General features: G+C 49.9%; 1 protein-coding gene across 4 annotated transcripts in view; it reads right to left on the bottom strand.

Annotated features, from left to right (window-relative positions):
- prex2 (phosphatidylinositol-3,4,5-trisphosphate-dependent Rac exchange factor 2) overlaps positions 1-13,684 on the bottom strand; it is a 92,851-nt gene that overhangs the window by 34,957 nt on the left and 44,210 nt on the right. For all 4 annotated transcript variants that reach the window (XR_014766307.1, XR_014766306.1, XM_084703013.1 and 1 more), the window contains 9 exons: positions 13,462-13,554; positions 11,755-11,903; positions 11,573-11,658; positions 9,375-9,511; positions 7,766-7,883; positions 6,727-6,911; positions 4,022-4,183; positions 1,133-1,355; positions 615-822 (listed from right to left, as the gene is read on the bottom strand). Coding sequence is in view for 2 of the 4 variants with exons in the window: in XM_084703013.1 (XP_084559139.1) it covers positions 615-822; positions 1,133-1,355; positions 4,022-4,183; positions 6,727-6,911; positions 7,766-7,883; positions 9,375-9,511; positions 11,573-11,658; positions 11,755-11,903; positions 13,462-13,554 (1,361 nt within the window). In the remaining 2 variants the exon portion in view is untranslated. The remainder of the gene's footprint in view (positions 1-614; positions 823-1,132; positions 1,356-4,021; positions 4,184-6,726; positions 6,912-7,765; positions 7,884-9,374; positions 9,512-11,572; positions 11,659-11,754; positions 11,904-13,461; positions 13,555-13,684) is intronic.

Here is a 13,684-nt window from a genome sequence, read left to right as displayed (position 1 = left end):
TTCCACACACACACACACACACACACACACACACTGACGTAAAGACAGTCGAAATTCGACTTTCACACATGCACATACAGTGTGCACACACATGCACATACAGTGTGCACACACATGCATGCATATGAACACACACACACACACACACACAGGTGCTGGAGTAATAACAACAGAGAGCGTCAGGATCTAATAGCCAGATGTAAGCTCTTTCACCAGACATCTCTGTAGCCCAGACTTGGCCGCTAAAACGTCGCCGCTCGTTTTACGAGCCTCTGGTGTTTCTGAGGACAGTTCTGTGGGAACAGTCTCCACAGGACGCCGTCCTCTCATCTAAAACTAAATCCGCAGCCATTACAACCGCTTGTTCGACTCTCACTTTCTCCACGTGTGGTCTGCATCACACAGGGTAACTCAATCAAATTGTTGTCAGGGAAGAAATGGACAGTTTTTCCAAAATGATAACCCCAACAGAGAGAGAGAGAGTGGAAAAGATAAGGAGAGAGAGAGAGAGAGAGTGAGAGAGAGAGAGAGAGAGAGAGATAAAGAGAAAAAGAGATAAAGAGATAAAGAGACAAAGGGGAAAAGAAGATGACGACATCCAGGTCCACTCTTACTCGTGGATCTGCGCGGCGTGGATCTCCATCTCCTTGACGACGGTGGTGAGCTTGGTGAGAAGCTTCTGGTAGGCGTCCAGGATGAGCAGGTCTTCCTCCCGGAGCAGGAAGCGCAGGCCGTGGGCCTCCGTCCTGCCCAGACTGTGGCCCGAGGGAGCCGCCATGCTGGTGATGGTGTGCTGGACATACACCATGGGGTTTAGCTTGCCTGGGAAAGAAGCCATACATACAATACACACACACAAGCACACACACAACACACAAATAACACACATGATTTAAACATACCTAACTTGGTTGGGAAAACATTTGGTCCAGAATCTGGGGACTTTAATATTCATGTGTCACAGGGGTCAACGAGTTGCTCGCGTAAGTAGAGCTTTGCCCTGTTCATGCCCATACCAGGGATCAAACTAGTGTCCTCTGACCAAAAAGATATCTCTTCGATGGCAGGGGTCTGCAGTATTCATACTGAGTCCAACCATTTCAACTGGGTTCCACATGTTCTGCTCTCTCACCCTGCTCCTTGCTGCCCCCTCCCTTCTCCAGGGTGGAGTTCTTCCTGTTGTCCAGCTGCACTCCAAGGGCACTGCCGAGGGAGGTGGTGGTCTTGGGGTAGGAGACCTCCATCACGTTCACGTGGCAGTTGGTGGGGCAGAAGTCGCTGCTGTGTAAGGGCGACACCTTGGACTTAGCCTGCTTAAAGGTGGGCCAGGCCCGGTTCTTCAACACCCGGGAGAACTGAGAGAGAGAGAGAGAGAGAGAGAGAGAGAGCAGAGAGAGAGAGCAGCGAGAGAGAGAGCAGCGAGAGAGAGAGAAACAGAGAGCAGCGAGAGAGAGCAGCGAGAGAGAGAGAGAGAGAGAGAGAGAGAGAGAGAGAGAGCAGCGAGAGAGAGAGCAGCGAGAGAGGGAGAAACAGAGAGCAGCGAGAGAGAGCAGCGAGAGAGAGAGAGAGAGAGAGAGAGAGAGAGAGAGAGAGAGAGAGAGAGAGAGAGAGAGAGAGAGAGAAGGACGGGTTATTACCTTAGCATGTAGTTAGCATGTAGATTCACATGATCTTGGTTTGGAGTTAGCAGCACACTCATAGTGTTGTCATGGACGCCCACATGCCATGCACAGCACTAGACAAGACTTTTTCAGTCAGTATCGCTCTGCAGTGCCTCACCAACAGACCAGACGAGCGGTGATGTAAACACCACTCAACATTCCCCCCTCCCTCCTCTCTTTGAGTAGCGTCTCTAATATTTAATCTGGATCAAACACACACGACTACACATGGTGACCAGAACACACCAATAACAAACAAATCGCCAAGTGTTTATGGAAAGTATTTAAGAGTCGCAAAAAAATAAACACGTAAACATGTCCGTTCATCAACAACGTTATAGACTAGGCCCCACTTTATAGATAAACATGCACATAGCACTCCTGACTCAGTGGGCAGGGCCGGCACCTCCATGGCTCACTGAACCGGGCCGGCACCACATGGGACCTGACCACCAGGGACCAGCTTGATGCTGGGGCCAACCCTTTACTACATGTCAACTCCTCTCTCTCTCCCTGCCTTTCATATCCCTGTCTAACTGTCACTGCCCAAAAAACAATTATAAAACGGAAAATGCTAAATATATATGTACTGGGGGGGGGGGGGGGGGAACAATTCCTAACTATGAAAAAGGCATGTGAAAAGATCTGTTTGTTGTATCAAGTATATATATGATATGTGTAGCAGGTCATTAAATCAGCTTTCAAAATTATTTTGAGTACTTTCAAATCTTTTGAAACCTTTTGTAGGAAATATTTTTTGCAAAGAATTGGGCTTGAAGGTTTGAAAAATGTTTTTCAAAAATATCTTTCAAGGTGTAAATATCTTTCAAACCTTTTGATTTTTTAAATACATTTTTTAAAACGTTTTTTCAACCTTTCTTCCCCACATACAGTGAAATAGGAGAGAGCATTTTTGCTCAAAATGCAAAAACACAAGAATTTACGTTTTGGGACAGGTCAAGTTCAGTTTGGGACAGTTAATCGGTTGTTCTCCACAGGCCTGTTCTCCCTGATAGCATCTCTTCATCTGAAAGCCCTAGGCCCCTGCAGGACTCTAGGTGGAGTGCAAGAGGTCAGATCCTGACGGAACTGCTACAGAAAGCAACACAGTCCATGTATCGCCAGAACATTTGGTTACACTTTAGATGGAAGGATCTGTCACGAGGTCTGTGAACGATCAGGGTGTCACAAAGCCAGATGCAGGGGTCTGCCTTGACAGTTGGTGTCAGCTTGTTTCATCTGGTGACAAATAAGCTTCGTCAGAATGCGCGCCAATGTTTGTGTCACCCTAATAAGCCTGACATTAAACAGTACAGTTTTGTTCCGTGAAGTTATCTAAGATCGCTGCACGGCCAGGGCCGAGACCAGGGCCAGCATCAAGGCAAGAGAAAGTTTTTCTAATCCAGGGGGGTAGAGACCTTGACTAGGCTTAAACCTCTTTAGCCTCTGGGCCATCTCCCTCTCCCCTTCTCTCCACCTCTGCCTCTCTCCCTCTCCCCCTCTGCCTCTCTCCCTCTCCCCTTCTCTCTGCCTCTGCCCCTCTCCCTCTCCCCGCCTCTCCGCCTCTGCCCCTCTTCTCGCCTCTCCCTCTCCCCTTCTCTCCACCTCTGCCCCCCTCTCCCTCTTTCCCTCTCTCTCTCTCCCTCTTTCCCTCTCTCCCCACCTCTCCCTCTTTCCCTCTTTCCCTCTCTCCCCACCTCTCCCTCTTTCCCTCTCTCCCTCTTTCCCCCTCTCTCTCTCTCTCTCTCTCTCTCGCTCTTCTCCCTCAGGAATGCTGGAGTGCAGGAGGGATATTACACAACAAGCCTGGATGCTGTGAAGGTTTGGGGCTATTTATAACCAGTCATGCAACTGGTAATTAATCCAAGGCCAAGTCAAATGTTGTGCTTCTCTCACACATGTTTGCTTGCATGCAACACACAGACATGCACACATGAACAAAGAGACAATGAGAGAGAGACAGAGAGAGAGAGAGTAAGGTTCAAGGAATAATTCGAGAGAAAAAAGGAGATAGACGCGAGCGAGCGAGAGGCAGAAGCTGCGTTCTTACACCTCTTCAATCTAGTGGGTGAAAAAAACAAGATGTGATTACATTTTTGCAGAACTGCGTATCCCTGGTTGTTGATTCAAGCATGCATGCTTGTTTATAATGTTTCAGCAGTTGGATGCATTCTGACAGATTGTTGTCAACAATGTAAGTAAACACGGTGGGTGTTGTGTCACTACGCCCAGCGATGCACTATGACTCGTCTGTAGTCGATCAGCACCCACACTGACTTACACTGTCCCACACTGACAAACCCCTGGAGGTTAGAGTGCCAATATTATCTACTCCCTCATCCCACAATGCAGTGCAGTACCTTCCTGTAGTTGGTGATGCGCCTGTTGATGTGTTCCACCCTCTCTCCACACATGGCGCTGAAGCGCACCTGCAGGTCCTCAGGGATGACATCACAGCTGGAGCTCAGCCTATTGCACATCTGCACCAGCGTGTCATCATTCCGAGCCAACGCTTCCAGGATCTGTGAGGGGGCGAGAGAGAGAGAGAGAGAGGTACTGACCTTTACATCCATACAGGACATCAACACTGCAATATGAGCCTTTTGTGAGCCACGTCCTCTAAATGAACAAGGGTAAACGTACACAATCATGAAATGACACTTTTGGGAGGTTACTTCAGTCATAACCTCCAGTAGTAAAGTCCTGTACCCACAGTAAAGAAAGCCAAGTGCAGGCCTTATAAACTAGAAGGAAGACAAACTGCAACTTTATGCACATTCTTTGACAAGATGGCCACCAGAGAAGAAGGAGGAAATGTAACAGCAGGGATGAGACGGAGATGGAAGGCAAATAACGCTCCCGACAGCGTTTGTGATATTAGAATTCAACATCACACAGCTCTCAGAGGAAGGCATGGGCTACTTGGACAGATGTTTGTAATAAGGATATGGATTACAAAAGGATGTAAAACCAGTTTCAGTTTTGGGGGACGTAACACAAAAGAATTTTTAACAGCCATAGCATGTCGCAGAAGTGTAGGCGCATGTAGAAAGTCTGTTTAAAAGACACACTGCTCATAAATCCTCACTACTCCAAAGCATGAACAGAGCTTGTAATCCTCTCTAATTTCTCATGACTTGACGCTTCAGGGCACAAATGGATTACTATCATATTTTACGATGCCTGTACGGTAATTGATAAGTTATGATCTGCTTTGCCGCTTCAAGCGTTTCTTTTGTTAATAGGATACAGTACATAAATAAATCAATGCATTTGGCAATGAGATGTGTTAGCGTGAAAGATTGTGTGTGTGTGTGTGTGTGCGCACGTGTATGTGTGTGCACGTATGTGTGTGTGTGCTCACGTGCGCGCGTGTGTGTGTGCGTACGTATGTGTGTGTGAGTGCACATGAACATGCGTCTCTATGAGACAGAAATGAGGGACAAAAACAGCAGATCAATGAAACACCACGCATGGCTGGTTGAAAACTAACACCCCTCCCTCACCCCCCACCCCCACCATAACTACTGCTCAACCGAGACCAGCTAAACCAGCTAATGGACCACCAATCAATACCAGGCAACATCTGAGCCTTCCAACCCCATGGCAGCTCAGTCGTGTCAGCCTTGTGTGCTCTGGCTGGGCACCTCCCCATCCACAGCAGACATGCAAGAAGAGCTCAGAGATGGGAGCCAGGGGAGACTCTGAGATCCACCTTATTGGCAATGTGCCCTGTTGACGGATGTGCGGACTGATCCGTAACTGGACCTGTGGAGTCGGGCAGGTCTACTGCGGACTTGTTATCCTTGTCTTACCGCGGGAGAAAGAGACAGCTCTTCTAACAAGTGAGAAGAAATGAAAACAGGTTTTTATTTCCACTAACACATGAGAGAGAGAGAGAGAGAGAGACAGAGAGAGAGAGAGAGAGAGAGAGAGAGAGAGAGAGAGAGAGAGAGACAGAGAGAGAGACAGAGAGAGAGAGAGAGAGACAGAGAGAGAGAGAGAGAGAGAGAGAGAGAACAAAAGAAAGCAAGAAAGCAAGAGAGAGAGGGAGAGAGAGAGAGAGAGAGAGAGAGAGAGAGAGAGAGAGAGAGAGAACAAAAGAAAGCAAGAAAGCAAGAGAGAGAGGGAGAGAGAGAGAGAGAGAGAGAGAGAGAGAGAGAGAGAGAGAGAGAGAAAGAGAGGGAGAGAGAGAGAGCAGACTGCAGGATCTAGTCTTCATTATGGTTTTACTCATAAACACAAACAACTCTCATGGGGTGTTAAAACACTGCCTCATCATCCATCAGCTGAGGTGTATTTAATTTCTCTCCCCATCTCTCCTCCTCCCTCCCACCCCTGCACTGTTCTCCCCATCTCTCCTCCTCCCTCCCACCCCTGCACTCCAGTCCACAGCTTCCTGTGAGAACGCAAAGGGGGCTTTTTAAGAGAAGAATTAACCTCACCATTAAAGGGATAGACCAAAAGTTTGGAAGGACATTTTTTTGCCTTGACGCTCCAACCCAGCATAAAAACTCCACACAAACCTTCTGCACATTACAATCCTTAACTGACTGCTTGGCTGGGCAGGTGGACAAAACAACAGGGTTAGAGATCGACATACCAAGAATTCCTGGTGCGCACTTGTTATTTGTACATCATCTGTATATTTTATACATCTGTACATTTAGGACATTTAGATTGTGTATTGGATTCGGTTACTTTTGTATATTTTGCCTTCTGGCCTGGCTATAGCAGAGACATTACCCCCAGAGTGCAACTCTTCTGTTGAGTACCATACTGTACTGTGCTCTGTGGTTCCACCCCCCTCTACCCTACTCCCAGTCCTCTAGAGCAGGGGTTCCCAACCCTGGTCCTCGGGCCTCCCTGCCCTGCATGTTTTAGATGTTTCTCTGCTCCAACACACCTGATTCCAATGAATGAGTCGTTATCTAGTAATGCAGAAACCTGCTAACGACCATTCATTTGAATTAGGTGTGTTGGAACAAGGAAACATCTAAAACATGCAGGACCAGGATTGGGAACCCCTGCTCTAAACAGCCCGGTCTGGCCACTCCTCCTGTACCTTGGCCGTGAGGCTGAAGAATCCTTTGGGCTCCACCATCTTCTCCAGGACGTGGCACTTGATGCCGGCCGTGCTGTCGTAGTCGTACACCACGCCGTACTCCAGGTGGACGTTGTCCACCGTCAGGCTCACGTGGTCCTTCCTGCCGTCCATGATGGCTATGGTGTTGAACTTGTCCATCACCTCTGAGGAGCGGGGGAACAGGAGAGACACAGGAAGACCCATTTAAGAAAACTGGCAGACAGGCAGACAGACAGACAGACAGACAGACAGACAGACAGGCACGCACACACACACACACACGTGCGTTCACACACACACATCATTACAGCTAGTAAACAGAGTTGGGTGCTCCTTATCTTCTCCACACACAATCTGACTGCAATGGGAATCATTATTTTCAAGTCGTTACACAATGAGCACAGGCTGGAGGGTGGAGGGGGGAGGGGGGAGGGAGGGGAGGGAGGGATGGAAGGGCTCCAAATCCTATCTGCAGCCGTTTCAGATGAAGTCACACACCCTCTTCCAGCCCAGACACATCATGATGAGGCCTTCCCACAACATAAAGGTTTACCACCCCTTATGTGATAACTTAATACGACCATAAATCCAGCAGAGGAACCGCTTTCTGTGGAGGGATAACTACTTCTGCCTCATTCCCTCTCTCTGGTACTCTCTCCCCATCTCTCTGTCTCTCTGTCTTGACTCTATAAACGACACATCTGAATTAACCCTTGATGAGCTGGACAGGGTGTGAAGAGGTTCTGAAGTTAACTCACTCCAGATGACCGTGTTGGAGTCTGATCAATCTTACATCATTTCTGCTCCGAGGAGAAATGTTCCACTGGCCAGATAGGAATCTGGGTAGCTGCACGTTCACAAACACCAACTGCAGATATTGTACTTGATTTCAGAAGCAGCTGTGTGTGTGTGTGCATGTGTGTGTGTAAGGATTGTATGTGTGTGGTTGTGTGTATCGGTGTGTCTGTGTGTCTGTGTGTGTGTGTCTGTGTGTCTGTGTGTGTGTGTACACACTAACCTTCTACTTTACAGTCAAAGCCATCTCCGTTCTCCTCTGCACTGGGCTTCTGGTTGCTCTTCTGATGGTCCTCCTGGCCACTCTCACTGCTGTTGTACACCCACTTTATAGAGTCTTGCTGCAAAGAGAGAGAGACCCAGAGAGAGAGAGAGAGAGAGAGAGAGAGAGAGAGAGAGAGAGAGAGAGAGAGAGAGAGAGAGAGACCCAGAGAGAGAGAGAGAGACCCAGAGAGAGAGACCCAGAGAGAGAGAGACCCAGAGAGAGAGAGACCCAGAGAGAGAGAGAGATAGAGAGAGAGAGAGAGAGAGAGAGACCCAGAGAGAGAGAGAGAGAGAGAGAGAGAGAGAGAGAGAGAGAGAGAGAGAGAGAGAGAGAGAGAGAGAGAGAGAGAGAGAGAGAAATTGTTGGGTTCTGGTATTTTGCAGCAGAGTGGCAGGCTTTCACAAACACACAGCTACATGGTAGTTGGTAAAACCACAAGCACAAGCCATGCCAACCTCGGCTGCCCACCCAGCCATGCCCGTGTGTGTGTGTGTGTGACCATTCACTGTCCTCCACACCCTAACCCACAGCAGCCTCTCTGCCAGAACAACACACTGTGCTTGCCTTCTCTGTGGTACTGGTTTGTTAGGGTACAACCACACACACACACACACACACACGCCTCCACTTGGGCGTTTCCTGGTCCCTATGTCTGATGTAGAGCAGAGCTCAGTAGTGTTGGAACTGTGCAGCGCTTCATTAAACCTCCAGCCCACTAGGAGCTTACAGCTCAATTTAGGGTTGGCTGGCTACTTTGTAACTCTCTCACACACACACACACACACACACACACACACACACACACACTCTCCTGTCCTTCTCCACCCCCTCCACACCCACTTTCTCACCTCCTCCCCAGCACACATTCCACCGTCTTGCCCCACTTTCACTCCCTTTAACTCACCTACTCTCACACACACACGGCTCCCTCGCAACTCACCCCCTTCGTCCAACCAGATCTCTCTCTCTCTAAGGGTGTTCAGCAGGTTGCCAGAGGATTCTCTCTCATCCACACCCACTGAGCTGTTCTCTCCAGACTCTCTCTCCCTCCCCCAGCCCTACTCTACTGCCTCCTCACCAGGCCTCAGCCCCCCCCCCCAGCCAGCCAGCCCTGTGTCCTATTCCCCTCCCCCCCAGCCAGTCTCCTTCACCCCCCACCCTCCCCCCCAGCCAGTCTCCTTCACCCCCCACCCTCCCCCCCAGCCAGTCTCCTTCACCCCCCTCCCTCCCCCCCAGCCAGCCTCCTTCACCCCCCTCCCTCCCCCCAGCCAGCCTCCTTCACCCCCTCCCTCCACCCCAGCCATTCTCCCACAGCCCCACCAGCGGCAGGGCAGCAGCCCACCACAGTGAGCCAGCCAGGGGTCAGCTCTGCAGGAGCCAACACCAGTATTATTCCTGCGTAATGACCCTCTCCCTCTCCCTTTCCACACACAGCAGAGCAGAGAGGGAGCTGGAGGCCCCACAGTTAGGGTTCTCACGCCTCACATGGCTCCTCTCCTTCCCTCCCTCCCTCCCCTCCCTCCCAGCCCCAGCTCAAGGCCTTAACCACCCCCCCCCCCCTGCCTACCTGGGTGGGCCGCCGGTACTTCCTGCAGGCGGTGACGTGTGCTATGACGCTGGCGTGGCTCTCCTTGCTCACGTTGATGCCGTTCACCTTGATGATGCACTGGCCTGGGTGGAGCCCAGCGATGGCTGCCACCGTACCTGCAGGGAGGGAGGAGAGGGGAGGAGAGGAGAGGAGAGGAGAGGAGAGGAGAGGAGAGGAGAGGAGAGGAGAGGAGAGGAGAGGAGAGGAGAGGAGAGGAGAGGAGAGGAGAGGAGAGGAGAGGAGAGGAGAGGAGAGGAGAGGAGAGGAGAGGAGAGGAGAGGAGAGGAGAGGAGGAGTGTTTATCTGGGGCAGACAGTGGGCCTCACTCCTAGGGATGCGAGGCAAACCCTGTGAACACTTCAAGGTTTACAGCTATCAGGAGGAAGTGCGTTGCAGACTAAATATTCCTCGCTTGTTTTCATAATCTCTTAAACACACACAACATACCAGGTTTCTCTCTCACACACTCTTTCCGTCCCTCGGAACTGACGATTCTGAAGCATTCCTTATGCAGAATGATGAGGGGAAATGCTTAGACTGCCGTGTTGTAATTATTCAGTCACCATGTCATCGCAATAAATATAAATGAGCAGTAAGGTAAATGAATAGTGACAGTTACAAGGACTAGTGGGATGTGGAAGTTGTTCTATTTACATCCTGAGGGAAGAAGCGGTACCTCAAGGAATGTGTCACCTGCCGTCTCTTTTGTATTCTCATCTATAAGGCAGAATGCAGTAAAACATGAACATGTCTCTCAAGACCAAAGCCATGTCTTCACAATTGTGTGTGCTCGTGTGCGTGTGTGTGATGCTCGTGTGTGTGTGTAGCACCCCTGTGGGTCTCAGTGGCAGAGCGAGGATTAGAAGGCTTATCTTCTGTGAGCCTCAGAGGGGGAGAGAGGTTGAGCTGGTGTCACAATAACACCCCCCCCACACAGTCTCTACAGGACCCCCACAGCCTCTAATACTCCCCATGGCCTCTACAGGACCCCTACAGCCTCTACAGGACCCCTACAGCCTCTACAGGACCCCCACAGCCTCTAATACTCCCCAGGGCCTCTACAGGACACCTACAGCCTCTACAGGACCCCCACAGCCTTTAATACTCCCCATGGCCTCTACAGGACCCCTACAGCCTCTACAGGACCCCTACAGCCTCTAATACTCCCCAGGGCCTCTACAGGACCCCTACAGCCTCTACAGGACCCCTACAGCCTCTACAGGACCCCCACAGCCTCTAATACTCCCCAGGGCCTCTACAGGACCCCTACAGCCTCTACAGGACCCCCACAGCCTCTAATACTCCCCATGGCCTCTACAGGACCCCTACAGCCTCTACAGGACCCCCACAGCCTCTAATACTCCCCAGGCCCTCTACAGGACCCCTACAGCCTCTACAGGACCCCCACAGCCTCTAATACTCCCCAGGCCCTCTACAGGACCCCTACAGCCTCTACAGGACCCCTACAGCCTTTACAGAACCCCCACAGCCTCTAATACCCCCCAGGGCCTCTACAGGACACCTACAGCCTCTACAGCACCCCTACAGCCTCTACAGCTTCCTACACCACATAAGGTTTACATCTTTCCAGGATGATAAAAGAACACACTTCAAAAACACCCAACATGTTCCCAGGCCCCTAATACCCCCCCCACACACACACACACACACACACAAAGCAGCTAGTTTAATAGGCCTTCTGTCTTCAGTCCAGATTGGACAATATATTTTAGCTTTGGAAGGAAAACAAGAATCAATTCCCCCTGAGAACAGCGAGACAAGACAGGATTGTTTTTCAATTGGCCCCTATCTTTTCCCGGGCGCTGATTACAGTAGAATGCTGAGACACCCAAAACCCCTCAGACTGGCCATGAAGATGGGACTAGCATAGACCCTCAAACACTCACAACCAAGACAGAGACAGAAGACAGACAGTCCTCTTCTCTCACACACAGCATGTCCATGGTGTTATCTGTCCCAGCTCTCAAGACGCCTGGCAGACACCATCAGAAAGCTGCCTCTCCCCCCGTGAGCCCAGACTACAACACCCACGGCCAGCCATGCAAGAGGCATGCCTGCTGTGCCCCACTGTGCCAGGGGAAACAGAGACGCCAACAGGGAGTTTCCTGATTGGCCCAGATGGGTAAGAGGGGGGTGACAGGGCGAGGTGCTCCTACCTCTGCCCACAGCGTGGACCACAGACGGGCCGAACCCTCGGATCTGGAAGCCCAGGCCGTCTGCCGAGTCGGGGATTTTCACAGTTCTGGAGAGAAGAAGGGTCAGTTAAAACAAAACTACTGTAAATACCAACCCCACCCACACACACACGCGTGCATGCGTGTTTGGCAGTATGACTCACTCTCTGGGCTTGGTGCTGACCAGGACCCGCAGGGGGCCCCTGGTGCTGAAACACAGCCTCAGAAGGCTCTCCACCTCGGGGAAGGGCCTCAGGAACACCAGGTCCCCGTTGATGGCAAACAGCTTCCGCCCCACTTCCAGCCCTGCCATCTGAGACAGCAGAGAGAGACAGAGAGAGAGAGAGACAAAGAGAGAGAGAGACAGAGAGAGAGAGAGACAGAGAGAGAGACAGAGAGAGAAAGAGAAAGACAGAGAGAGAAAGAGAAAGAGAGACAGAGAGAGAAAGAGAGAGAGACAGAGAGAGAAAGAGAGAGAGACAGAGAGAGAAAGAGAGAGAGAGAGAGAGAGAGAGAGAGAGAGAGAGAGAGAGAGAGAGAGAGAGAGAGAGAGAGAGAGAGAGAGAGAGAGAGACAGAGACACACCGTTTGACCTGAGGGATTTAGTGTGCTTGTGACATTAAGAATGCAGGCAGTGCAACCTGCAGCAGTATAAAATATTTGTCGAAGCTCATTCAAATATGGATGACAGGTATGCTTTATTATTCTTCCGGCCATTAGTTGCCCCTCAAATTATATTCAACAGAGTTTAACCATTTGCTCCTGACTACAACTTAAAAATTACTTTACTTTTAGGTTTTGTAAGCCTAGGCAGAAAGACTATGAATGACTATGTATGTCTCTCTCTATCTCTTCTTGGGGAGATAGCAAGGGGGAAGTTCTATTTATGTCAACACTCTGCTGGATCTTACTGAACTGTAGCGGCAATGGAAGACAAACACACACAGGAAATCAGCACGCCATCTAGTCACGTATGGCACGGGTTCTCAAACTTTTGGGGAGGGACCCCTTACAGGGAATTTTCTAAGGACCCCCCCCCATAATCGTAACACCCATTCAGCATCCCCTTTGTGCTCTTAACTGGACACAATGTGCTTGTTTTATTGGTGCAAGTGGTCCCCATCTGTAGATTATAATATATGTTTCACTTTTTAATGATGCAGCACAATTTTCCAATGTTATAATTTATGGCAAATTATTTCGCGGACCCCCTGGCTATAGTTTGCGGACCCCACTTTGAGAACCACTGACGTGTAGGACTATTAAAGGGCTGTGGAGAATTAAGGGTCGGGCTCTCAGATTGATCGAGTTTCCCGTGAAACTCCTGCACTGCATTTCATCAAGCAGATCAAAGATGCTAAACACAAAAAGAGACCTCAACTATGCTGGGCTCTTTCTATGTGCCCTATTTCAGCTCTAAACCGCCAACGTTAACATATATGTCCATTACGAGGAAGGGAGTTCAATCTCCGAACACTTTACTTTATATTCTGAGGTTTCTCTTCTGACTGAGGATCAAGCCCCACTTTGGCAGTCAAGGTTTCAGCTAACAAGAAGTGATCTGGTGATGACGCTTCTCATCTCTGATGTACAAGTGAAAAACAAAGAACTGAAAAGCTGATATTATGGCCTGTTTAGAAAAAGACAGAGGAGAGAGACTCCTGTGTGTGTGTGCGTGTGTGTGTGTGTGTCTGTGTGATTGGAGATGCTCCTAATGTGTGTGTGAGTTATTACCGTAAACAAAAAATGAAAAATAAGACAAAAACTGAATGTGAATATAAAAATCTAGATACTGAAATAATGAAAATATAAGTGAACACACTGTGTGTGTGTGTGTGTGTGGGTGTTGGAGAGTGAGGAAGGGCCCTCACCTCAGCATGTGAGCCCTTCTCCACAGACTTGATGATGGGCAGGCGGTTCCTCTCCTCCAGGGTGAAAGCGTAGCCTCCGTCACTGGGCCTTATCTGGAACACAGCAGCAGCACATTCCTCCTCGTCAGAGAGAGCACAGCCAGCACTGCCAGCCTCTATCTGGGCCCACACAGACAGTCACACACACACACACACACGCATCACACACACACTGAGAGAAGTG

Source organism: Hypomesus nipponensis, chromosome 8 (assembly GCF_054491055.1).
Source record: "Hypomesus nipponensis isolate SF chromosome 8, ASM5449105v1, whole genome shotgun sequence".
Lineage (NCBI taxonomy): Eukaryota > Metazoa > Chordata > Actinopteri > Osmeriformes > Osmeridae > Hypomesus > Hypomesus nipponensis.
This window is presented reverse-complemented; position numbering and strand designations above follow the sequence as displayed.